The sequence below is a fragment of the Lepidothrix coronata genome, unplaced genomic scaffold (assembly GCF_001604755.1).
Source record: "Lepidothrix coronata isolate B3197 unplaced genomic scaffold, Lepidothrix_coronata-1.0 Scaffold88, whole genome shotgun sequence".
Lineage (NCBI taxonomy): Eukaryota > Metazoa > Chordata > Aves > Passeriformes > Pipridae > Lepidothrix > Lepidothrix coronata.
Window position 1 is genome coordinate 2117256 of NW_016690268.1, and position 21920 is coordinate 2139175.

Here is a 21920-nt window from a genome sequence, read left to right on the forward strand (position 1 = left end):
TTCTATGTATTGACAATTTATTATTTTTATTTTGTTTAAAAAAATCAGTTTCTTTAAGCTGCTTAGTGCTAGTATGAAAATTTAGTGTATTGAGAAGAAATTCTTGTTTCCCTTTTACCTTTCCTTACCTTAAAAAACGTTCATATAAATGGCCTGAAGCAACAGAAAAAATGTTAAGAATATCACTTTTCTTTTCCTTCTCTTCTGTTGGAATTTCTTCTGAAAATCTAAAAATTATTATGAATTATTATATAAAGTAAACATTCAGCAGAAAAAAAATACTATATTATCATTAAGCTCATAAAGAATCAAAAGTAAGAAAATACACAAAAGAAATACTTATCCTATAGTAACCAAATACACTCCCACTGCACATGCCTATGATACCAAAATCTTTTGGGAGCAACATCTCATACCCAGTCACTCGGGACAAGCAATGGCACAACTGCAGCCTCCAGTATTTTCAATCAAACAGAACTCATATTTGACAAGAACTCCACATTTTATCAAAATAAAAATAATCAGAAATACATGCAGCCATATCATCTTGAGAACTGGTAGTTTTTAAATTAAAACCCAGTTATTTTCCATTGCTCATCCACATGCATTCTACATCAGAACAACCAATCCATGTTCTTGGGGTGAAGAATGCCTGCAATAGTCCTCATAGGTGGTTGAGCTGAATATATTCCCTAAAATACAGACTGAACATAATACAAAGATGGTCACACCAAATCAAATCACATATTTAACTCACTACCATCCCAACAGCAAATGGCAAGCCTGAGGAGTAGTAGCCTTTCCCAGAATACCCTAATAACATTCAGTGGTCTGTGATGATAGGATTTCCTGAGTGGTTTTCATAATACTCGCTGAATTCTTCCTTAAATTAATCCAATTACTCTCCCTATAAGCTAACCTATATATTTGAGGTACATTGTCCAGATGTTTTCTATTTCTGCTGCACAGCATTTTTTGCTCATTTTGAATACCAAAGTCTACCAGGACTGGTTTTTCACCGTGTATGCCTTCCAGCACACACAACCAGGATGTAATGGCTGCAGTCTTCCTCAAGCACTGCTTCATTGATCTCAGAACTGCAAAGGCTGCCTTAGCCAAACTCGTTACAGTATGGCTTGATATTGTTGGAAATTCACCTCAGTAGCCTTTTTTTTTTTTTTGAGGTCAGTCATTCTTCACACACTTAGATTGCATGAGTCACTCCTATTAACTTTTCTTCTGGTTACATCCCTTTTTAAAGTATCCTTTAGAAAGTAAAAAAGAAGTATCCCTCATAGTCTTTAAGAACAAATGAGACAAGTCTCACATCTCCAACATATTCAAAAGAGTTCATATCACTCCACTAATATAATGCCGAAATCCTAAAGGCTGCAATGTAAGTCATATGAATGATCTTTTTGAGAAAGATTATTCACATTGTTTTCACTCAGCCATGGTAAGAGCACAGTTGTACCTGTTCAGGACTATAGCAAATGCAGAAGAAAGTCAGTGGAGCAGCGCTGAGTGCACTGTATGGCATCTCTAAAGATGACAACCTCCCAACTAGCATCAAACTTTCACAGGCTAAACAGATTGCAGCTCACAGTCCCAAGCAGTCAGTCTTCCTTCTTCTTGACTTTTTATCTTGTTTCTTATTGTAGTGACAGCAGGACCAAAAGACTCTCAAGGTCTTTATAATGCAACCACCATGTGAAAAAAAATAAAATCAGGTTTTCATAAAAGGATCTTGAAAATATTGATTATGAAAAGATCTACAAAAAGGCAGAGATCTTCCAAACTGAACAAGCTGCTGGACTGACCTGTAAGGTCACATGGGAAAAGCAGTCAATTGGGAAAGGGCTGCTCAGTTATGAAAGGATTTGGGCAATGGTATGCATGTGTCCCATGTCAGAGCACACGTGATTTCCTCTAATGAGTAATGTGCTGGTGATATTCTTTTCATTCTGGGATAACAAAGAGGAAGGATATTTGACAAGTTCCTAGATAGCAAGAGGCTGATAGAAAGGGCAGGCCTCACATTGTGCCCTTGAGCCACAACTCTGAATCAATGGGAAGAAGAAATAAACTTATTGAGTGAGGGGCTTCAATTGCCCAGCTAAGCTCTGAGCCTGATGCACACTGATGAACTGACCAACTGTGGTAAAAGGCAAGACCTGAAAGATTGGGAGATCTCTGGCCTCGTAACCTTGTTAGAGGAAGTTAAGATCTTGATCACCGCACATACATCCTTTGATGCAGCCAATAAGAAGTGGGAAGCTTGAAGATGATGAAAAATTTCTTTATCTAACATCCTTCTGAAAAGAGACACCTTTGTGCAGAAATGTTGGTCCACTTCCTTGACCTGTGACTTCACGAAAAAATTTTTGAGAGTTGTAGTATATAGTCTAGTCAATATGGGTATAAATTGAAAGAGGGGAAATTTAGGTTAGATATTAGAAAGAAATTCTTTATTGTGAGGGTGATGAGATCCTGCAACAGGCTGCCCAGGGAGGTTGTGGATGCCCCAACCTGGCAGTGTTCAAAGCCACGTTGGATAAGTCCTTGAGCCACTTGATCTAGCGTAAGATGTCCTTGCACATGGTGGGGGGTTGGGACTAGATGATCTTTAGGGTTCCCTCCTACCCATACCATTCTATGATTCTGTGATACTGTACGAGTAAAATCATCTGTGGATAAATGGTGATAAACATAACATCAGCAACAGAGACTCAATATAATGTCCAGGTACTTGTGGTACAAGAGGTCTTTTCAAGAGAGATGATAAAGCTGAAACAGAACCCAGCCTTGGATCTACCAAGAGACGTGTGTTAGAGGATTAACTGGGGTCAACTTTTTACTAGATAAAGTAGAACTGCTATGCCTTCTCTTTATTTTCATTAACAGTCTGCACCTGAGAACCATTACCAAAGCTACTGAAAATGGAAGAAAACCTTTTCTGAGTCTTGCTTAAAACAGCAAATTAGAAATACTACAATGTTATTAGCCCCAAATGTAAAGCTTGAGGTGTTTATTGCAATTACTTATAGAACTCAGACTTTAAAGTAAAAGGTATTTTATTGACATATAAAAACATTTCTTGAGATTTCATAAATAATGTTTAGCAGCAGACAAGCACCATTGGCCTGCTTTTTGATGTTTATTTTCACGTATCTGAGTACCACATAACTGGCTGGGATTTTCACATTGAGATTGATTCCCTACCCCAAAAAAATAAAAAAACAGTGGGGGAAATGAACAGGAACTAGAAATGCAAAAGAAGGATTAAAAAAGGAAGTAAGGAGAGGTACAAGACATTGTAGCTTTTCTTCCCCCTCCTTGTATTTATTATTATAAATCCCTTGAATAGCCTTTTTACATATTACATATACCTATCAAGTAGGAAACACTTACTTGCTGTGAGTAATAATAAACATGTGCTGGAACAGCTAAACTAGAAGCAAATTATGCATTACCTTGTAACTGATTCCAGATTTCCATATTTTCCTGTTCCATCTGTAAGGAGATCTTCATTCATTTTATCAGGCTTTTTCTGTACCTAGTCAGTAAAATAAATGTCTTTGTGTAATTTAGGAAGTTGGTTGATAGTAATTACTACTTCAACTGTGATATCTAACTATGCTGTACTAACTGGCTAGAGCTGGATCAACATCTGGACCAATTTCTATTTCAGTAAAATACTTACTGAACTGCATTGAACTACATACTTTTAAACTATGTACAGAACTTGCTGTATTAAATGGTGATTAATAAATCAAACAGCATGTTCAAGCCCTCTGTACTTCTTTATGCAAACACTAACTACAAGTGTGGGGAATTCTACCTCATTTTCTACACTCATGAGTTCGTGATCCAGCCATTAGCTGGCAGAAGTGTAGCAGGGTGTTGCACCACACAGTGGAACTTCCCTGAAGGGAAATTGTCATTCTCATAAGCCCTTCACAAGGAGAAAGTGACAAATTTGGCACTGAAACATAAGCTCTTCCACACAACTTAAGCAATTTCTGCTGTCTTATCCAGGTGCATAATAAAGACTCCAAATCAATTTCATTTGCTGCTTTAATTTCCTTGATTAAAATAAACCTAATTGCTTTTGAAAACCAAATAGCTTCTAAAACCCTCAATGTCTGAACATACTCAATTCTAATCATATTAATTTCACATGATCATCCTGTCAAGCCAATGCTTACAGATTTCTGTTCACACTACATCACGAGTCTTTTTAGCTAGTGGTCCTGAAGCCCCATCCTACACATCACTGAAGTGATTCTGCAGTTCAACTGAATGCCAGACCTTACATATTCTAGCTATAAGCTTAATACGTGCCACCTCTCGCATCAAATAATTTTCATATTTTAACCCAAATGGCACCCTTTTATACTTTTTCTGTGGTTTAAAGGCAGGCTCATCATGTTCCAGAGTTTTACACATTTTCTCTGGGTTCTGGAAACTTTCAGTTACAGGACTGGGGAAGAGACACATGTCTGCGGTTTTAAAAATTCCTCTTGTACTTACATTTACATTGTTCACTCTCCTTCTCAATGTCTAAAATTAGGATACAACATACCAAGGAAATCTACACAAAATGTTATTTACAAAACAGAGGAAAACATATAATACTATGAGGCTCTTTCTCCTGAATATAACTCATGCTTAATTAGCTCTTTTTGATGCAGTTTTAAGAATGGAAGTAACGTAATTTCACTTACACAAATTTGGTAGCTTAGGGTAAAATTCAATACACCTAATTTTAACTTCCACTTTGGTATCTGGACTTCATAAAAAATCCCTCTCTCGTCACTGGAGAGAAATGAATGTCTCAAGAGGTGCTCATGTTGCTGGTTTAAATACATATATAAGCTGGGATTAGTAGACCTTTGGACTCTCTTATTCTATTACGCATAGAGGGAATTTAAGTCATCTAGACTACATATTTGGACACCTTGAGCTAGATGAGATAAATCTTATCTATGTTTAACCGCTATTTAACAATCTCCCATGCAATTAGTATAACCTGATTGGATCAAATTAACTACATTAATTTGCACATCCTTCTCTTTAATTACACAAAATCTAAATTATATATTTCAGTATAAACCTTTCAATTAAATATAGCCTAAGACATGTAAGCATAAGACACATTTCATATAAGGAAATGCTGCATACATACTTGAACTTTGATAATTTTGCTTCTGAAGTTGTTTAACACCACAATAATGTCTGTCAGGTCAGCAACAGAATCTGTTCCTTCATGGCTGTGAGGAGAAAAAGAACCCATGCAAAGTTACTGTCTCATTAAAACATGCATTGTTACTTGCATTTAATTAGAGTGTAAGGTTTAGAATTGTTATTTATAGAAACAAAATTTCTTCAGTTTCACCTAACTGTATTTTAACTTCATAAACTTTCTGAGTTTTAAGCATCACTAGACATTGTCCACAGTGGTAGCCCTCGCTTTTTAATCTGGATTTTCACAGGGAAATTTATCAATCAATGAAAAAATGCAGCAACTTGGAGCTGAACATGCTATTATGTATTAAACGGGTATATACTACATTTAAACACTGAACTAAAATTTATTTTTCAAATACGGAAAATATCTTAGAAATTGCTGTGCAATGGCATTAAATGTACTTTTAAAATAAACCTGCTTTAAAAAGCATAGGGAAAGCTTCATCACAGTGCTGAGATAGTAAAGATTGGCTTTCAACTAGTTAGCTTTGGAAACTGTACCCCTAAAGACATGGCTGTGCAAGCACCTCATGAACATATGCCCCACTGAACATCAGCTTAAACTATCCAGGCATCTCAAAACTGTACTGCAGTCCACTGAGTAACAAGTATAAAAATGTTGCTGTCACTCTGTGATACAGTAAAATAACATAATTCTCAATTTTTCGAGCTTTTATACCTCAATAGCCCATATATTTTTCCTTCAATCTTTTCTGTCTTTAACAGTACTACGTGGTTTCCTCTTGCTAAGGCTGTGTCTACAAAAAATGGGTTAAAGAAAGTAATCTGCTACCCCTTAGGCATCATTTTTCCCCCTAGAAAACAGAAGTATTTAGATCTTGTTTCAATCTCTTTCATACCCCTTACCTAAAAATGACAAGATTTTATATAGTTATATGAATTTTCTATTTAATACATTTTTGTGTGCCTATGATCACCTAGTTTCATAGAAATGGCCTATTCTTGCACAAAACAATGTTCAGGATTATCTTGACTTTTTTACTCTGATTTAGTTGTATGTTCACACTTTTAAAATACTGCATTTATGCACACTCAGTCAACAATGATCTTCTTATCACAGGGACCTAAAGCAGTCAACGGGCAGAGTTCTGCATTTTAAATAAACTGTACCATTAAAAAGCTTTAAAATAGTACAACTAGATCCAAACACAAACTGCTGACAGCAGCAGCCAGCCCAGTGTTCCCATTTTTGCCCTCAGTTTTTACACAACCAAAATCTTCTCTCTTATTCACTCAGTTACCTCAAAATCCCTATGCTATGAATTCTGTTGGTAGCTCTGCAGCTCTGATGAAAGAGATGTTTTTCCAAAATGTTTACAATATTCTCAAAGTGTTTGGTTTGGATGTAAATTTAACAACACTGTTTTGTCTCCCTAAATCTCTTTTGTGGATCCCTCACTGTGGGCTCCGTCTTTACTGAGTGCCAACTGTTTCACTCTGCACAGCCCTCAGTTTGATGAATTTCTGTCAGTATGAACAACCTTTTTAAATGCAAGTAAAATGTCTCGTATACTGGCAGCACTATAACATATGTAACAAAAACTACTTTATTGTTATATAATTGCTGTACAAAGCTAAACTTCTCTACCAGACTACTTATGTCACTTTAAAATGTTTCAAAACACTTAGGTGCTTTTAATATAAATACAAATAAGTATCAGTATAATATAAATTATAATTTTCCATATGGGGAACAAAAGCATTCAAGTTCAACAAATGGAGACCCTTAAAGAAACAAACAGAAAAACTCCTTGGCCAAATTATAAAAGATATAACTTTCAGCTATGCAGTCTGCATCAAAGTCTAATAAATTATATCTACCTGCCATTTTAAAAAATGAAGTCTTCAGCAGGATTGTATATATATATCTTTAGATATAAACTACTTTCTGCAGCCTTCTCTTGTAATACTTGCTTGTTTTTCCACCAGCTTCACAGAATCAAAGTTTCAATAATAAGCAGTGCTCAGACTATTGCTGGGTACAATAATTTTCATTTTACTAATATTCATAGTAATTTATTAATAACATTTTGACTGCTTCAAAATAATGATCCTTGTTAGAAGCAGTGTTCAAGAAAATAGAGGCAGCTTTTTCAAGTGTTGTGTATTTACAGAAAGTAAAAATAAATTACTTGCATGTCTATTAGATGCAACTACAGGAGAAGCAAATAAGCATTGAGATGTAGAAAGTGCTGTAACTTCAAATTCCTGTATTTCTCCTAAAGCTGCTATTATAATGTACGGGCCTGTGCCTCAAAGAAAACAGATCATCTCACATTTCAACAGGAGAGGACATTACTAATATATAAGGATGGAAAATATATTGCAATACCTCTTGGCAAAATTCCATCCTATCAAATAGTTGCCTGAGTTCTGATAGCAATTTCATACTAATAATACTGACACCTGTAAAAGAAATACCAAAGATCCTGGTACGGCCTCCCAAACATACTTTTGCAGTTGTGCCCTAAATATGTAATTATTACATGGCATGTAAAAATTAAATGAAATAAATGCTACTGTTTAGATTCCTAATCAAGTATTAGTTTTCCTGACTTAGCTGAGCTCAATTAAGCCCATTTGTATTTCTTCTTAGGGAAAATCAGTAATCTTACGAAACAGCAGATGATTTAAGTTTCCTTTGATGCAGCCTAAAATGTAGAATGGTTTTGTTTCATTTTGTTTAATTTTTTAATTCAACTACACCTCACTACATTATTCTTTTAACCACGTCATCTTACATAAATCACTTTTTATATCTTAAGAATTGAATGCTAAATTAGACAAATGATATAGCCACAGTGGGTGGAGATTAAGTGATCTTCTTAGGGTAAAGACTATGCTTTTCTGCTTTTCCAACAGATTGCGAGTGGTTTCTGGGGAAAAAAAAATTGAAAACTGTAAACAAATAGAATGAACCTAACATTCCATTAAGATTTCTCCCTGTAACACTGAAATTGATGTATTAACTAAATATTCATAACCATAAAGAGGTTAATCAAGTTTTTTAATTTTTTTAATAGTAGTTGATGAATAACAACATACAGAACTATGTATTCCTGAGCTCCAATAAGAAATATTTCATAGGACGTAGGCTTGTTTCAGGTCACAGAATGACATTGAAGGAGAAGAGAGATAAGGGAAAAAAAAAAAAGGAATGAAGAACTGAAGTTGAAATAAAATAAAACAATACTGCTCCTCTAGAAGGGATTTGATCTAAAACTTCAAGAGGAAGCCCTCATATGCTACAGATCTGTGCTGTTATATAAAACATAAGAAAAAGATGATTCTTTCAAGGAATAGTTGGAATGATGGCTAGCATTTCTTCCTTTATATGAAAATCAGCCATGGAAATTACAGATTAAGAAGTCATAGAGATGCCAGCTATATGTCATTTACAGGAGTACAACTTTCTTTCCATATACAGAGGTTTCTCCCAAGAGAGGGAAGTGTGGTGCACTCAACATGCAGCCAGGATCTCGAACTGAAGGGTGCTTCTACATTTTAAGGTGAAGGTGTAAACCAAAATGATTCTTAGATGACTTAGACAACTAAGAAACACTCAGAATTAACTGAAGAAAAAAAGTCTAGAAATGAATATAATAATCCTATACAAAAAAAAGATGCCTCCTATCAATAAGTCTACATTCAAAGGCACCCTCAGGACTGAAAAAAAAATGATGAGAGGGAAATTTGTGGTACTTCCTCCAGCTGATAAAGACACTGCTGGAGTGCTAGCAACGATCCACTTGACATATTCTTGGAATTACATATTCAATATGTTGGGAATGTCAAAATATTAATCAACAAAACCATGAGTGACATTTCTACAGAATTTGGTGTGAACAGTTGTATGATAAGGTTATCCATGCATGGAACTAACAGAGCAAGTGTCTGGTAGCTGTGTAACTGTATAGTAAGAGACCTTGCTCGCATCAAGCCCAGCTGAGCAGTTTAGGCTTATTACGCATTAATATATTCAAATGCCTTCAAAAAAAACCCACATGAAGCCATCAAATAACAACTTACACTATCAGGAAATAAGGTATCTCTTACAAACTTCAAATCATCATTTGCATCTTGTTCTTTTTTCGTAATGCTATTTTTGCTCATTTTCCTTCAGTATTGTCAGATCTTTTCCAAATATGTTGCACTTTCAGATTCATTTATAAGTGTGTTTCCAAATGATGGATTAATACTTACGAAAAAACCTGATAAATCTCTTCAGATCTTCCTTTACGCAACCTCAGTGTCCAAGCGCCTGGATTTGCTTTCAGCTGAAAATATCCCTATGAAAAAAAGACAGGCACTTCTTCCATCTGCATTTCAGACTCAACCATCTACATACACAGAAATCAATTATCCAACATTTATACTAGCCCTAAAAGAAATGTGTCAGTGATGCAACCAACTATCACCTTTCCTGCATGTCCATAATCATGTTTTTCAGTGCTCCATTCATTTCTAACCGAATTTGACTTGTATACAAAAAATCCATCAAGGACAGCAAGTAAGTGAGCAGTAAAGAAATAAATTACTGAACAGACCCTAAATTGAAAACCTTCTTTGAAACTTAAAATTTTTGTCCTGAACAACTTTCTGTGTCAACACAGCTCCTTTCCATTTTAGGAACACTGCAAATAGCTATCACTGTGTGAAAGTCAGGTGGAGCAAGCTTTGAAATTTGAGGAAACATTAAAAGTTTCATCATGCCAAATATCACCTACTGTTGAAACCGTATTCAGTATCTGTGTAAAAATCAAAGATTTATAGTTTATTAATAATTTTATTCCTTGTGATATAGTATTTACAAAGAACAGAGAACAGTAGATAGGTAAGAGGTCTTATTCATCAAAATCCTTCCCTATCAAATTACCTTAGCCAATAGGAAACAAATCTTTCATTTCAGAAATCATAGGGTCTTCTGCTCTACAGACTGCCAAACCAAAAAATAATTACTTTGCATGATGAGAAGAATTCTGAAGTGTGGATATGTCCCATACAGGCTGTAAGCGCTTACCTGAAGGGTCTAAAATAGGAGCCTTCTTTTGCCTGGATCATTGTGTAACAAAACTGGTTATTTTAACCAGAATGTGAATCATACCTTACATTTGTCAGTGGAATCTCCATCTCAATATAACTACCTCCTACCATCTACTAAAGGTAATTAGGCTCCCAGTTTAGGCACTTCAGGTTAGAGCCTAAAATTAGGTCATAGCCAAACCTATACTAGGATCAGAGGAGGAGCAGGAGGAAAGTTCAGCAAATTAAAGATGGTCTCAACTCCAGGATGTGCCTGTTACTTTTAGCATTACTAAGCTTGCAACACAGAGAAATGGATTTAAAGAACAAGATGCTCGTAAAGAATTCTCACAGAGTGTGCAATTGTAATGACTATTCGTGTACTTAACACTTACAAGGTTGGCCATCACAATAGTATCAACCACAACAGGATTATTCTTTGTGCCCAAAGTGAACTGTAACCCTCGAGGAGGTTGTCCAGTTGTCACATCAAAGCAATGCCCTTCAAGCAATATATATTCCAGTTCATATTCTGCTATAACTGCCCCTTTTACCTATGGAAGGAACATTTCATCATTACGTCATTTAACCGTGTGGGAAAAAGCAACATATTACAGTGGCAAATATGTTGTATGGGATTTACCCCAACTTAATTCAAGAGTCAAAAAACCCCAGAAAGGTCCTTCCAGAAGGAACTTCACTCAATTATAAAACAGGTATCCAAGATTAAGAGGAAGGATCACTGTCTGGAGGTACCTTCTCTCCACTGACTGTTGAGGAAGTTGAGGTATCTCTGCTTTGGTAAGGTAAATCCCAACTTTTATTTTCACAATACACCTTCCAAATACACAGCTCTGGTCAATCAAACATCCTCAATATTTTGCATAAGATGATGACCAAAACAAATCTAGTGACTTTGAAGATGAGGGATTAAAATATAACTAAAAGAACTGTAAACTAAATGAGGGTGAAATACATTTTAACCTACATTAAAGAACAGTCATATATTCAGGTTTATTTGAAGATTTACCTAGGTTATAATCCTATTACTACCAAAAATATATATAAAAATAAAAAAGAACTAGGAAGCTACCATAAAGAATCCTTTAATTGCTTTACTTATTTTTGTAAACATAAAGCTTAACATAACAGGTAAATTGACTTGACTTGTACTCTGCATTCTGATTTTTTTTCTGTTTCATTGCTTTCTTTTAAGGCTTGTCTTTTTCTTTTTTTAAGTAAGAGAAAACAAAAAAAAGACCATAACAATAGAAATGGTAAAATACTGACTAAATAATCAACTACCAAAGAAAATATTTCTGGAGAACAGACACAAAAAAAAATCTCACAGTATTTCCATTTCCCTCTTGAAGTAGAAGGTCCAACACAAGTTTTATAGTGTTTACAAACTATTACCTCCTGTAAATGAATGTTATCAAGATCACAGGAACTGTTTACTGCTTCAACCAACCAGCTTTCTGGAGTGATCATGTTTAGAGTCAAAAGAAGCGATTCTGGCAATTCTAGGAATTTTGCCACAGGTTCAGAAGGAAGGTTTTTGTTAATCCCATAACTTAATTCTGGTTCCAGAACAAACCGATAGAAGCTGTTGAAAAAGAAGTGTTAGAAAAAATATTTACTAAAGCAAAAAGTTCCAAACGTGAAGTTCTTCTAAAATACTTTAAAATATAGGGAATGTTTACCAAATTAATGAAGTTTAGAAGCACAGTAGTTCCCTATGTGTTTGGAATACCATCAGACAATACCAACAGGAACTCAAATGGGCTGGTAGATGAACACATCTATTTGCTTTTGATAATTTTTTGCTGTGGAAGTGCATATTTTCCACTAACATTCTAAGGGCTGTGAAGGTGAATAGCCAAGAGGTGCATCTGAACATCTTGACTGTGAACAGCCTCCTATTCTCAGATTCTGTATCACTGAACTAAGCAGAGGGACTAATCTCTATTAAAAGAAAAGAGTCTTTTAGAACTGCTCCTGACACTAGCAGAAGCAAAGACAGAACAGAGGAAAGGCAGTGGTCTCTCTATTCCTCTCCAGCTCTTTACCCCATTTATTCCACAGCTGAAAGTTCTCCCAAGCACAAGAAAAGAGCCAGGCATTAACATCTGCAAAGTGCCCAGCTTTAAAAGCAATCATGACAATGTTCACACAAGATTCTCAGAGGACTGATGATTCAGACACTCTTGCAGTCTAAGAGATGTGAGTAATTCCTCTCAAACCGAAGAGAAACTAAGGACTTTCGTTTTGTGGGCAAGTGATTCATTCTCCAGCCCACTGGTTAAAGGGCAGGCACTACCTTTCTCATTGGGAATTAGTAATAAAGATATTAAAATTAGAGGTAAAAGAGATGGCTGTGCTTAAACATTTCTCCTAAAGGGAAAGGAATCCTCTCTGGGGAATTCATTTCAGTGTAAATGTCTATCACTAAATTAGCGAACCTTGTTTTCTACAGAGAATTGAAAGAAACTTCAATTTATGACAGTACTTTCAGGGTTTAATCTTCTTTCTGAAATATAGTGAGATCTCAAATGCAGACTGTACATTTATTCAGATGAATTTCATTATTAAGAGTACTGAATTTGTAAAATTCATTGCACAGACAGTGAGCTGTAAGAAGGGATCAAGTTAGGCAGACCATCTTCCTCTACGAATTTTCATAGGCATAAAAGACTCTCCACTGATTTCTCTGAGATCTGTTTATAAGAGGTGCATTTGATGGACTGGATCACTTCCCTGTGATCCCATGCTTGACACCTTAGAACAAAATTTTTTCTCTAGACAAATGCAAACTGCTAAGGTAACATTCAATGAAAAAAGAATCCAGAAACACAGAGCAATGTTATTATTTTTAAGGGAACATACACTGTTAAGGCTGTTTTCCCAAACTGAGCAAGATCATAGAAGAAAAGCTAGAAACTACTTACCTCTTCAGTGGCAGTTCTGACAGCTTAGATTTGCAATTCAAAAATAACCTGAGCTTCATATTGATAACGTCCTTGAGTACCTACAGAAAAAAAATCTCTTTAAGAAATGGTTCTTGGTAATCACCAAACCTTGAAAATAAGCCAAAGTCATCCTTGCGACATCCTGTAATTTCTCAAGTTTCAGTAGAAATCTCAGATTTTTTAATGTTCTAAATATATCTGTCTATTAAAGGATGTTGTCAGATATTCCAAATAAAGATATGACCTTTTCTAAAACTGCATGATTTAGCATATGCTATTCTTGATAGTCAAAATGTTAATGTTTTCTCCCAGTGATGCTGTTTTACGAAGAGCAGCTGCTCCCATTTTCCAATACTTGAGTAAATTATATTATCACCTTTCTTACATTGTGTTTTCTAGAAGATTTTAAAACACTTGAAGTTCTCTAAGTACAAACACATACCTTTTACTCAATAACTTGTCTTAAAACGATTACTTTCATTCTTATTAAAATAGTTGTATACAGAAAATTGCTGAATACAGAGAATTATTTTAATACTTAGTTACTTAATAATTTTACAAGTCAACAATACATTAACAATGTATTAAACCATTCAATCAACTTCAAAAAATTTTAGTAAGTTAATATATTTCTACTTTTTTTTTCCTCAGTTTCTTCATCTGTTTATTTCTAAAATACTAATGTTATGGATGATTTTACATAGGAACCATAAAATTAGAACAATAGCTTTTTCTTAATTTAGTGAGCAATCTGTTTTGTTTAAAGCTAACAATGTTATTAATTTATTTAAAGCGCCCCAAAAAAACCTTTATCAAGTTATCTTCATTTCTGTGCTTTCTGATACAAAGTGCTTATCTGAAAGTATAAAGCATCTGTGTCTACATTTATGGATATTATTAGAATAGTCAATAAGATATAAAAGCTAAGTTAGAATATTGATACCACTGGGGCTAAAATCGAAAATTATAAGGGCAAATAAATTGGGAACAAAGCAAGACAACGGTCATTGTTAAGTTTCTCTTTTATTATAACTGTATTTTTTCCTTCCTCAGTTCAACCCATGGCTTACACACATTTTTTACTGCAGTGCTGTAACTTTACATGGCCCTAGGGACCTGTTCTATTCCTAGTTCCTCATTCCTTTGTGTCACCTGAATACCATCACTGGAAAACTACTGAACAAAAAATAAAGGCTAGGGAACAAGTGAAGAACCAAGAAACAGGAACCCAACAGCACTGGAAGCATAAGAAGGGAAAGTAGTATGTGATGGAAGTTTAAGACCATTAAAATAGAGGTCCAAGTGACTCAAATATCTATCATTCAGAATAAAAATCATGATATAAATGTATTGGACTTCACCTCCAAACAACACAAACCCCTCATCCCATTATAGCAGGAACGATACTTCAGCAAATCTGCATTGATAGGATGTTGTGTGTAGAATGAAATGATCCTGCAAAAGGCTGAGGTATCATCCTAATTCATCAGCTGACCATGACATTTAGTACAGTAGCAAAAAGAATAACACCATTCTTAATTAACATTTCAAAGGAATTTAAATAGGAAATGACAAATAAGACAATAATGCATTATTTCTGTGTTTTTCAACAAGTCAACTTCTGGAATACTGAATTTGGTTCTGTTATTTAGGTCTTATGAGGACACCAAAAGCCAGGACACTAAAGCAACACATGAAAATGGTTATAAGATTGGAAAGCCTCTTTTATAGGATACACGAAGAGTTCAGTCTGTTTACTTTAAATCAGAAAATTCAAAGAAGAGCATGTAAATTTAGTTCACAGAGCATTTCATACTGTAAAACCTGGCTGAATTATTTCAGTTTACTAGGTCTGAAAATTATTTAAAAGCAAGTTCTATTGTGCATATGTAGTCACTTTGCAAAACACTTAAGTTACCACAACTCATCTGAAGAGCATTAACTCACTAAACCATGGTTATTCAACCAATCACGTGGAATTGTTTGTGAACGTCACCATAATACAATGCATCTACACTGAAAGCAAACTCTTATAACAGAATCTTCAACAGAACTGGCAAAATAATGAGAAGATGAATGCTTACAGCATGGATCTAAATAAAAATCCATAAAGCCAAGTCCAAGTCAGGTTACTTACCCACTGGAAAAGCTCAGTAGGAGCTCCAATCTGCACTCAACTACTTGATAATATTTAAATTAGGAATTGATTAAGAAAATATTTCTACTTCAGATACTAATTGATAAAAAGAAGTCCTATGACCCGTGTTATATAGGAAATCAGACTATATTATCAAAAGGGCTCCTTCCAGGACTCCTTTTACTTTAGGGATGGAATAAGAGTTTCTCTCTGAGGATAGAATGAATATAGGAAAAAAGGCAAAAGATAATTGACAGGAAAAAAAGAAAAGGTTTGATTTTTCTCTCCACATTTTTAAATTACTGGACACCTACTAGAACAAGAAAAAGAAAGGCAGACGATCCTAAGAGTATGTATAATAATTTTTCAGCTGTTTTTGGTGAACCATGAGTTAAAAACAACACAACACTTTGATTTTGTCCTCCATTTTAGCAGAAGGAATTTCAGTTTTTTTCACATCACCTTAGAGATCACCTTCCTAACTTCAGAACTAATTAGCCATTCCATATATTCTGCTAGGAACTTATGTGGTCCGATCATGGTTAAGTTATGGCAGGTATTTAAATATTTACTATAGACAGTGCCTGTGCCTTATCTGGAAATACTTGATGCTCAAGGCTGTAACGAAACTTCTGAAAAAGGGAAAACACACATTATATGGAGAGTGCTACCTGCCTCACTCTGGAAAGGATATAGAGCAGTTCTTATGGTACAGTCCAGTATATATTTTAAAAACAGACAGAAGCCTTTACTCAGCTCTCATTCATGATCTGACTCATACCATGCCTCCATCCTTAAATTGCCAGATTCTCAGACTAAGCAGTAAATTTTAGATTATATTTTACCTATACCTATTTACACCCTTCTCAATTTCAATTCCACTTAATCTGAGTAACTTTTTGTTGATATTTTAAAAAAAAACCAAACCAAAAGATTTCTCTGTAGAAAGTGACACAGAAAGTAATACAATAGCCTGGTTTCACCAGGGCTAAAAAAAAAAAAAATCATGACATGGACATATTCAATGCAGACTGGGCAAGAATCATGTGTTTGCCATGGTAGCTACTACATGATATAGTAATTGGAGTTGGATCAGGGGTTGGACTTGATGATCTTGAAGGTCTTTTCCAACCCAATCTATTCTATGATTCTATGATACACAAATTTTGCACCATGAATGGTTACCAAAACAATAGACTGGGCACGAATCCAATTATGTTACTCAAAAGAAGAACCTTTAAATACAAATACATTCAGGTGCTTAAAGTTTACAGTATTTAAGTCACCCATATATACAGTAAGATAAGCAGAAAGGCATCCATTTAAGAACTTTGAATTTGGGGCTTGCTGTATATGTATGCCTGTTTTGTCTCTACACCAGGCCGCGGTGGCTTTCCAGATAGTTATATATATTTTTAATATATAATTTCCAGGTTATTTTTAGTTTTTTAAAAATATTATCAAAAAGTGTCATCTACATTAAAATAGTTCTGATTTGTTTACTTTCAACAGCATTTTATTATTCTCTCCTAAAGGCTGGCTTCTTGAATAAAACTAGAGCTCCTGTGAATCAAGTAGGATCTGGGATAGCTGAACAGCTTGGTTCACCATGGGAGTCATTTGCCCAGGCATGCATGAGGGAACCTGTTGTGCCAGGAGGAATGAAGGCTTCTGGTCTGAACTGCAAGGTTCTTAACGTGATTTATACTCCTAATATGAACTTCTGGCTAAATGGAGAGTTTCCAGTCAATTTCAACATGCAAATATTTTCATTTGGTAATACAAGCTTTCATTTTAACTGAGAATAGTGAAATGAAAGATCTCATTCTAGAGAAAAGCTAGCATTTCAGTGTCCTGAAATATCAGAATTTTCATGAATCTTTTAAAACATTTTACTTTGCTTCACTGTTATATATGAAGAGAGAGTGGATGCTTCAACCTTTGACAAAAAAGGGTATGAAACTGTGAGGGGAAAAAGCAATATAAGAATTTACAAAACTTGCATAATTACTGAAGAAAAAAGAAGATAAAATGGGATGCACCAAAAATCAAGTTACAGGCTTCAGAACTGTAGCAGACCATAAAGTGAAGACAAAATTTGCATTTTTATGGGAAACTATAAAGGAACCTGAGGCAGTGATATTCTGCAGTAAGCGAAAAAAGAAAATCATTTTAGCAGCTATGTTTTTAGGCCCATTTCTCTTTCAAACATCAATAGCTACACACAATGGAAGACCATCTAGAAATACTCAGTAGCATTAATCAACTGAGAAATACCCCTCCAAGAGCTGAAAGGTTTATAGTCCAATCTTCTTATGATGATATTACAGGTCAGATTTAGACCACCTCAACTGGGTACCTTGGAAAACTAAGGTGATCTGGTTTAATAGAATGAAGCATATGCTTCTTAAAATTTTGAGATGGGAGATTCTATTCCTCTGTATTATGCAGACAATTTCCTCCTCTCCTTCTATTCACTACAAAGAGCACTTATGGACTCACTTTTAAGAGGACTGGTGCATGGGGCATATGAACTTCACTTGCAAATGAAGTACTCACAATGATGAATTAGGTCACCCCCAACTTTTTTATATGAATTAAAATGACTAAACACATATTTAAAAGAAAAAAAACCCTAAATTTTGTTTAGCCTTTTATTATACTGTACATGAAAATTAGAACAAGTTTAGTAAAAATTAAGCTACAAATACGTAAATTAAAAAAAATTACCACCATCTTACAATCAATAAATGAGACATCTTCTGTGCTTCTCTTGTCAATGGATCCACAATAGCAATAACATCATAGAATGGTTCATTTTGTTGGGGGTCGACTTTTACTACGCTGTTAAAAAAGTATTAAAAATATTCATTAAAAATGAAAACTCTGAACTGAATTTGTGGAAATGACAAGCATTTTTAGGCATGAATTTGTAATATCAGAAGCACTTCAGATTTTACTATTCAAGAAGACACTTCCCTCATTTCAAGCAATAATCATGATTGCTCTCTGAGATATCACTAGGGAAGCTAAATGAGAACAGACATTAAAAATTTAGCATTGATCTATATAGTTCTATACTGGTTATTGATTAGATACATTCCTCACAACAAAATTAACAGAATAAACCATAGTAAAACTTGGAAAAATATGGCCTTTTTGATACTCATCTACAGTTTCCTTCACCAAGATCTAGAACCATCAGATGAGACAAGTGCTGGCAGTGCTACAATTTAGAAAAAAAGAAAAAGAACCAAGCAGTGGGAAAAATGGCAACTGAGAAGTGTGAAACTTGACAGGATGGATTAGCTTTATGTGTTCCAGAAAATAATTTAGTTTGATAAACTTGATTAGACTAAGTCAGGGAGATGCTATTTAAAGTACTCTAGATCGACAGGAAGGAAATGTTAGTAAACCTCACTTTAAAAAAGACAAAAACCAATGTGCTGTAAATACACAAAAGGGACTGTCTGAATTTGTTTTCCACAAAAGGTATGGTAGCAGCACAGTACTGACTGTTACTAGTCAGTAACTAACTTTGACAAAGGTGTCAGCCTCTTAAAACAGGCTACTACTGATTTTACTTCTGTTTTCAACAACAGGGACAGCCCACCAAGCCCAGCACACTGGAGGACATTTACCAGTAAAACAAGTAGGTATTCCAAAATAACATTTCAAAAACCTTTAGCTTGATCATAGTTCTCGTGTTACCATATGTCCTTTCAAAAAATGCACCTGTCTCTCCAATAAGCTTGCCCCAGCTAAGCTTAATTTAAAACCAGCATCCCCTTACAGAGAGGACAGGATTCACAGATGCCCATCTTGGTACTTCAGGTCTCATTCATCAACAATAACAACAAAAGGTGACAAGGCATATTCACTTTCTAAATGCAGGCTTCCAAACACAAGGAGCCAACACACAAGTAAGGACCCTAAAGACACATGAGCTTCCCGGGTCTAAATCTGCTGGCTGATGACAGGGGGTTCGCTTTTCCTTAAGGAATTAGCTGCCAATGAGCCCTATTAATTTGCATTTTAATGTAATCTAGTTGTATTAGCTGTGGTCAAGAATGACACTGCAAAGCCATAAACTGTTATCCAGGTATAAGCACATGTATATCAGTCTTGGCAACAGTAATCAAGATCCACAGACATAAAAAGCTGTGCTAGTTTTCCACATTAACAAAAATTAATGGAGAGTTCTTTTAGTTCTAATCAGTGAAACTCCTTCTAACATCTCATTAAGTGTATTGACTCCAAGTTTTCTAACTCCGAATCAACCACTCCTATTCACATCAATTGTAATCACTCCTTTTTCAGCAAAGTATAAGGTTGGAAAATCATTAGATATTACTAATTAATTTATAAAGAAAAAGGTAAAAACACATTATGCTATGGCAGATGAACAGGTTTGTTCATACAAACACAGAACCAACAACTTCTTTCCAAACTGGAATGCTTACTCAAGTTTCCAGAGACCTCATGTAGTCATCAGTACATTCTAATTTCTGTATGAAAGTACTGTAAATGCATTATCACGACAGACAGAACTTACCTGTGCTGCTCTTTAAGTAATTCAGCATCCTGTCTCGTCTCTGTTTTAGGCAAAGATGACAGCAGGGCATCTATTTTCATAATCAAATCACTGCCACTATATTAAATAAAGCACATATAGTTCTGTTTCATTAGAAAAGGAGTAAAACATTTATATTTTAATGTCTGTCTGTCTGTCTGCATAATATTTAAGAAGCCCATATCCCAAACCTGGACTCTTTAAAGGAATTATCACCTCAGTATTTGTAGCTCTGAGGACTAAAACCTTTAGCATGACAATGCCCAAGAACCACTACAGCCTTAGAGCTTGTGAACTGCACACTTCTTAATTTTAACTGATGCAGAATTTGCAGAATTATAATTCAGCCACACAGTTTCGATGCTACAATCTGCTGACATTTATAACTCTTTATTCCTTCTTTTTCTTATTTATTTTTCAGTGTGACTAAGTCACAATATTTGTCTGAATGTTTTGCCTCTCACTACTTGTCTCCTGGAATCTAACTCTTGCTGATTTTGTTTTTCTGGTAGTGATTCTTTCAGTTGCGCCAGTCCTTCCGGATAACAGAAATGATACTCAGACTTAGTAAGCCAACAGATATTGTAAAAATAACATAATTTTGCTCTCTTCTTTGTACACCATCTGGGTCCTTAGACTAAAAGATGTCTAGAACTCATCTCTACATGTGTGAATGTTGTCTGCACACATGAGATGAGGTGAGTTGGAGAGGATGTGATTTTTTGGACACACACAGGGATATCTTATGCCTTAACCTCATCACATATATGTGCAGTGACAAGAGAGTGCACTTCTTTTGAGTAACACAGGATGCCTTTTATTCTCCTCTGTGCTATAACAACGAGGCAACAAAGAGGCTGTCACCATCAGGATGACACAGGCAGTTGAAAACCAAAATACACAGTTTATATATATAGTGGAAAACTATGTTAAATAGCATAATCAGCCAAGCATAAAGGTGATACAGAATTTAGCAGATGTGTAATTTCTTCTGGAAAACAGGGCAAGGGCTGGAGTAGATAAGTATATTAAGTCTGTCAGGGAAATGCTAACCAGGCAATGAAGGACAGACAAACCTGTCTGCACAGAAGTATTCAAATGCTAAGCAAGAGGATAGTAAATATACAGCATTCAAACAACAAACACTTTAACTGCATGTAGAGTGTATATACATAGCATGGAGAGTACTATGACTATATACTTGAACCTTTAATCATATTTTCCCATGCAAAAAGATAATTAATTTGTCACAGGCAATAAACAAGACAGGACATCATAAAGCCTCAAAATGCAAGAGAATTTTACCTTTTACTGCTGTTTCCCATCTCTTTGACAAGAGCTTTAATCTTCTCCGCAGAGGTACTGTATGTTATCTTTTCTAACAAATCAAAGTCTTCTGCATAGAATTCATTTTCATCTAAAGGACCCAGTACCTTAGATAGAGAAAACAATGTCATTAAGTGTGGAATGTCCCAATACTGTTCCATTTGTAAGTAACAATACATTAATATTTTAAATGAATGCACAATATTCAACTCCCATCCCCATACACTTCAATATTAGTATCTATAAAACACTAAACTTTATAGTAACCATGCAGAATTAGGTTTCTACGGTTATGTGATTACAGTTAATTTTCAATCACAAAAAATACTTGCAATCGAAATATCCATGCTATCTTTCATTATACGTCCCTTTGTAAAGGAATACACTACTTAGAAATAACAACTCTAAGTTTAAGAAGAAGTTCTGTTAGGTACATTAATTTAAACTCAAATTACTGTCTGTCTACTACACTATTTAGTTGTTTAATTCTGTGAGCACAATCTTAACTTCTCAAGGCTTTCTATCCATTCTAAGCAGAATGTACAGAAAGGAAGAAAAGAGCAAAGGATAAGAAATGCAGAATAAGAGACAAGATATAGAACTACTATGTTATTTTGGTGTC

The 21920-nt window shown here is 34.9% G+C and overlaps 1 protein-coding gene across 6 annotated transcripts in view; it reads right to left on the reverse strand.

Moving 5' to 3' along the window:
* The window catches only part of UGGT2 (UDP-glucose glycoprotein glucosyltransferase 2), an 88283-nt gene that overhangs the window by 11614 nt on the left and 54749 nt on the right, over positions 1-21920 (reverse strand). For all 6 annotated transcript variants that reach the window (XR_001875819.1, XR_001875820.1, XM_017821066.1 and 3 more), the window contains 10 exons: positions 21278-21405; positions 19955-20050; positions 18141-18243; positions 13242-13321; positions 11710-11899; positions 10689-10847; positions 9475-9560; positions 5189-5273; positions 3474-3556; positions 129-227 (listed from right to left, as the gene is read on the reverse strand). Coding sequence is in view for 4 of the 6 variants with exons in the window: in XM_017821066.1 (XP_017676555.1) it covers positions 129-227; positions 3474-3556; positions 5189-5273; positions 9475-9560; positions 10689-10847; positions 11710-11899; positions 13242-13321; positions 18141-18243; positions 19955-20050; positions 21278-21405 (1109 nt within the window). In the remaining 2 variants the exon portion in view is untranslated. The remainder of the gene's footprint in view (positions 1-128; positions 228-3473; positions 3557-5188; positions 5274-9474; positions 9561-10688; positions 10848-11709; positions 11900-13241; positions 13322-18140; positions 18244-19954; positions 20051-21277; positions 21406-21920) is intronic.